The sequence below is a fragment of the Cynoglossus semilaevis genome, chromosome 4 (assembly GCF_000523025.1).
Source record: "Cynoglossus semilaevis isolate Cse_v1.0 chromosome 4, Cse_v1.0, whole genome shotgun sequence".
NCBI classification, from domain to species: Eukaryota; Metazoa; Chordata; class Actinopteri; order Pleuronectiformes; family Cynoglossidae; genus Cynoglossus; species Cynoglossus semilaevis.
The window spans coordinates 19,126,331-19,132,020 of record NC_024310.1 but is presented as its reverse complement, the minus strand read 5'-3'; the positions used below and the strand labels follow the sequence as shown (position 1 = coordinate 19,132,020).

Genomic DNA, 5,690 nt, shown 5'->3' with positions numbered 1-5,690 from the left:
GCAGGAATATTGGGTCGTTGGCTGAACCCTGCACTGAGGACATGGAGCCGTTCATGAAAACATGTAAGGCATTGTGCATGGTGCTCTGGCCTGGCACTGCCATACCGTTCACTGGACTGGCAAAACCTGCAGAAGAGAGGAAGAGTCGAAACCCGTGTCAGAAATGACGGGGGAAAATGAAGAGTTTTTTAACTGTGTAGAAGAAATGTATTCTTTCTAATTACTTTTTAAATGAAAATAAAATAAAACTTGACTGGATTAGTAGTTATAAATTAGCATAAACTAAAGTAAACAATAATGTTTCACTGTTTTCCAAATGGGAGGTCATGACCCATGAAGTCGGTCCTGGAGTCGTGCCCCCCCCGCTTGGGGACAGAAATGTTTTCACGCCCCCTTCCCCCGCCCCGCCAATCCATACCCGTGCGAATTTAAACACTATTGAGAATCTGATAACATGTAAATATTTATCTGTAAAAACCACTGTATGAGTTGCTGCCACCTAGTGACTGGAGGATCATTATCATTCAAGCATTACTTGCGAAGTATTTGAGAAGTACTGAGTTCGATGAACATGTGACTGAATCGTTTACACTTCAATCATTACATAGACAACTGCAAGTCAAAAGTGATTTGGAACTTGATATATTTATGCTGTTGATCATTTGATCATTAACCATATATTACGGTCTTTAAGTCATTGAGTACTACTGAATTATTTTGCTTGAGTAAAACTGTGTACTCCGTGAAGACTCTTTGTGTTCCTCTCCTACCCTCTAGGACATTCCTGAAGCTCATGTTGGTGAACCGGTCCATGGGTCCAGTCTCGTAGTCAGGCAGGCCCACGGTGAAGTCAACATCAGCTGATGTTGGGAGTCGGGCCACGCGGTTTGGATCATGGTTGCCTGGGTTACGCAACAGCGGACCCTCCCCGGTGGCGTTACACAAGACTTCCCGATTGTTGTACTCCGTATGATGAGTGCAGATGACCTACACATACACATACACACACACACACACAGACCCACAACTATATGAGAATTCGGTTTATCTTTATATATGACGCTGTTGTATTTGATTGGTTGGATGTAAAGCATAAAACAACAGACAGTTCTGGAGAAAAAAATACGACATTAAAGCCAAAATTGCCGTATATATTTTTTTAACCAATGAATTGGAAAGGGACACACAGCCTGGAAATATCAGATTTTCTGTAATCAGACAGTTAAATTCCAAACATTCTAAAAAAGTGGTGTCAAATATACGACCCGCAGGCCAAAAGTGGCTCACTAGGGGTTTCAATCCGGTCCGCTCAACTGAAAAAATGCAGAAACGCTTCATGTTCGTGATGTTTTGTCAAATGATATTTCATTAAATATGAACATTTTCTAATATACTTGTACTTATTTGCAGGAAAACAAAGGGGGGAAAAACACTGACTTATTGTTATTTATAGGTAATTACGTTGATGATTGTACTGGTCCGACCATCTGATCAAACTGTATATGTGACCCCTGAACCAAAATGAGATTGACATCCCTGTTCTAAATACTGGTTAAATGGAACTGGAAATGAGAACAGACTTCAGTCTTACCTTCCACGAGGAGAATACAGAGGCAGGACTGATGAGATTAGGGTTGAGGGGGCTACGTTCCCCCATTAGCGCATCAGTGCACACCTGACAGGACTGGGCGTCTCTCCAGTCCCAGTACGGGATGGTGAAGTTGAAATCACCCGTCAGCTTCCTTATCTCATTCTCCCAGTGAAGCAGGTAGACTCTGTGCCACGGCAGAAAGGCCGCGGACTCGTGAGCAAAGTCGATGTCTCGCCACACGTTGCCAGGTCCTCCCAGGAAGGTGTCCCGGGACACGTAGTAGTGCATCCAGACAAACAGGTCATAGGTGTTGATGTCAGAGAACATAGGGTTCTCACCATTTCCCCCCATCTCTGCTCTGGTCCCCGTGGCGATGACATAGTCACGGTTGACAGTGTTTTTGGCCAGGTTGAGGTAGGAGACGAACTTCCGTTGCTCAGCGGTGGGCAAGCTCATGATGTTTCTGCGCACGGACTCCCTGTACTGTGCACAGTTGGAGCCCGAGTAACCGAATCTACACTCTCCGCAGTCGAACCCTCCGTAGTTTCCCGCACAACGGCATGTCCGGTTAAAGAAGGCCAAAGGCCAACGTTCTCTGTCATCCATCCCGCTGTGCGGGTACTGGGGCCCATCGGGTTCGTCTGAGACCAGCACCTCGGTGCAGAAACCACGGCCTGAGAGTGCACCACAGACCGAGCCGTCACCTCCCCACACTGGGCAGCACTCCTTGGTCCGTAGTCCCTCTGAGGTGGCACAGGGTCGAGGGAACTGGCAGAAAGCAGTCTGGACGAGCTGAAACAGGACGAGAGATGCAAACCGGGTCCTCATGGTGAGGCTACAGCCACGTCAACGTCAGTGTTAGGGTCGAAGGTCGGATTTCAACAAAAGAATTCAATGCAAAAAACAGACTCACCGCTGGTCAATACTCAACTAAATTTCATGTAAATTCAATTTTTCTTTTTACTCAAAAATAAGAAAACCACTCTGAGGCACTGCTTGATTAACTTAAAAATATGACCAAAAAATATTTCAAAAATCTCTTTTCTTTTCACTTCCAGCTAACCCTTCGACCAAACCAACCTCCTTCCACCTTCTCTCTCTTCCTCTATCTCAGGCTCTCTCCTCTCAATAAGTCGGTGGTGCCCTGTTTTCCTCCCACTCTTTTTAGGGGCTGTCCTCACACAATGTGTGTGATCTCACTCCAGGGGACACACACACACACACACACACACACAGGGGGCCACATACATGGAACTGCCTTAGGTAAAGTTGAGCATAAGTCAGCAGGTCAAGACGCAAGACAAAATGAAAGAGGAATAAAGAATATTATCCGAAGCATGTGACTGAGTGTGAGTGCACATGCTCGTGTGTGTGAGCGTCTCTTAGTTAAGTCCGACGAGGAATTCCAGCACGATTAAATGCGCAAAAATACAGAATAAATGAAACTAAAAAACGAAAGTGGTGTGAAATGGCTTTGACTAAAAATCATTTCATAGAAACAACTCTTGCGACGCTGCAGCTTTTCATTCCATCAATTGGATTTTTCCTTCTTTCCTATAATAACACAAGAAACGCTGACAACTTTCTTCCCTAAGTTTTAATCATTTTTATTTCTCTGTTTTTCAGGGGGAAAAGACTGAACGGCCGTATAGTCCAAGCATAAAAGTAAGCATTCGGTTGACTGTTTCTTTTAATTTTCTAAACCTGTTTTGCATAGAAAATTGAGGTGAAACATTAGAAAAACATATACCTTGACCTAAGGGAATTATACTCCATGCTGAAACAAGACCCTTTTTTATTATTATATAAATAATAAATGTAAAACAGTTTTCCCCTTTTTTTTAATTCTTACTGGACTAAGACGTTACAACTGCATTTCTATGTATTAAAACTGGGGTTATGTATAATTTTTGGAGGTGTGCAGCTATCTAATTATTCTGACAGACCGTTTTAAATGAGATTATGTTCTTAAACATGCTAATTATACAGTATTTTAATAACTGGTTAATCCGTATCTTCCAAATCTCATATCCTATACATTGTTTTAATGGCCCTTAATATCATGCTTTGTTCAGGTGTTCTTGTTTGTAAAGAATAAGCACTTTTTTTCCTCTCTTTTTCCATTAAATAAAATGTTAAAAAAATGTATATTAGTCCAGCATTCAAAAAAATGTATATTTTTTTAACCAGCTACGATAAAAAACACACAAACCCCCAAACAAAGCAGCATTTGAACACTGTTAAATGTTATACTGCGTAATTGCTAACGTTATTTTAGCATAGCCTTGTTTTTTCCGATTGCAAATAAAGTTCCAAAACTTTATATAACAGCGTTTACGTTTTACTTCGTTTTAAAAAATAAGTACGTTTTTAAAACGCAATGTTTTCTCTGTGAAAACCATACGGTCCATATTTGTTACCTGTTGTGATAAATGAAAGAAACACCTGGGTTCATTCCAGTAATAAATCACTGATTGGTGGCTAATCATCTGTACCACAGCGTGACCAGCATTCACACACAACAGGAATGTGGAAAGAGCGAGAACTACGTGGAAGAAGAATAAAGGAAGTGATTTTCTCTCATAGCTGCTTCTCCTCTGGCTGGGTCGGAGCTGCATCATAAGCCGGTCACATGCTGCCGCAGCCAGGCACGGGATGCAGCTAATCCCGCTGCAGGAACGCAGTGGTCCGCACAGGAATGACCGTCACAGGATAAAGATGTCCGCGGGGCTGATGGGGTGAGTCTGAGGCAGAGGCTAAGAGGAAAAAGACAGACAGAGACGCACTGTCTCACTGGGTGTCTGTGTAGGTACACGTAAGCAAATGTTTTAACCAACTTGAGGGAACATATTTTGTTCAATGCATGCATATTTACCACTCTTACCACTTTCCAACAACATGCAGGTTCCGGCTTAGCTGAAGGGCTAGTTGTGGTTAGCAGAGCCGGCTCTAGCAATTGTGGCGCCCGAAGCGGGATTATATTTCGGCGGCCCCCGAGCTCTGATACACCCGCCGCCAACACATGCATTAATGGACAGCAGTCATATTACAGACCCTGTTTTAATTGTTGATCAAACTAGGGCTGTAATCTGACTCTCTCTCTCTAGACTAACTAGTCTTTATGTTTATTTACGATAATGTAGACAGACAAGACTACCAAGCACTGCAATTTTCAACTTTCTTATGTAGATTACAGCCCCCGAGTGTTGTGACTGATCCCATGAAATTAATAGTAAAACAGTGTTGTGTTGTGTTATGAAAAAGAAAATACAGAAGCTGCAGTGAACGAAATGCACAGAAATGTCTCTGTGTTCAGTTCATGTTTTGTTACTTGTATTAAACAGGTCTTACTGAAGCAGCATTTTCATAGAAAAGAACATTGAACCACGATGTAGCATCATTATTTTCTGTCAGATTAATATAATGCTTTATTTAATCTCGGGTGACATAACTTAAAGGAACATTTCACAGTTTTATTTGGTTTGCTGTAAATACTGTAGAAAACGAAGATTTTAATGTTTACACTAACAACTAATCACTAATTTTTTTTTTTTTTTACCTTAAAACCTACGGCCCATTTTTTAAATCCTCTGCCTGCCATTCGTGTGTTTATTTTTACTCTAATTTTCCTCAAAAAATGGAATTCACACAGACAAGTGACAGCCCGGCAATTCAGCCGTGTCTATGGCAACCACGTCTATCAAGTGTTATTCAGAAACGTTGAATTGTGATTTGTCAACTGTCACGCTGGCTGTTGTGCTCACGATTATTGGAGAAATGTGCTAAAAATACACAAACACACACACACAACCACATACGCACACACACACACAAAGTGCAGGTATGCACTATAGGTTTTCCTTGTATAACCATCGTCGGTCACTGTAATGTCATTTTCATGGAACCGCAGAGGAGCTGTCATTATGTGATGCCAACTCACTCCACTTCACACTGTCAGTGTCAGATTACATCACTGAAGTGTGTTAACAGGATAATGATTATCTGCCATCATCATAATAAATCCAATTTTAGGAAAAATTCAATTTGCTTTGCGCTCTCCAACAGTTAAACCAATAATAACTCCATATTAATGCTTTAC

At 41.8% G+C, this 5,690-nt stretch overlaps 2 protein-coding genes across 2 annotated transcripts in view; one reads left to right on the top strand and one right to left on the bottom strand.

The window, feature by feature from the left end:
• The window catches only part of tyr (tyrosinase), a 5,181-nt gene extending 2,039 nt beyond the window's left edge, over window positions 1-3,142 (bottom strand). The window contains 3 exon segments of the mRNA XM_008309804.3: window positions 2-126; window positions 771-987; window positions 1,592-3,142. Coding sequence (XP_008308026.1) covers window positions 2-126; window positions 771-987; window positions 1,592-2,419 — 1,170 coding nt within the window. The 5' untranslated portion in view covers window positions 2,420-3,142.
• Window positions 3,143-3,771: 629 nt separating this feature from the next.
• The window catches only part of grm5b (glutamate receptor, metabotropic 5b), a 69,984-nt gene continuing 68,065 nt past the window's right edge, over window positions 3,772-5,690 (top strand). Inside the window, 1 exon segment of the mRNA XM_025055262.1 lies at window positions 3,772-4,329. The gene's annotated coding sequence lies outside the window, so the exon portion shown is untranslated.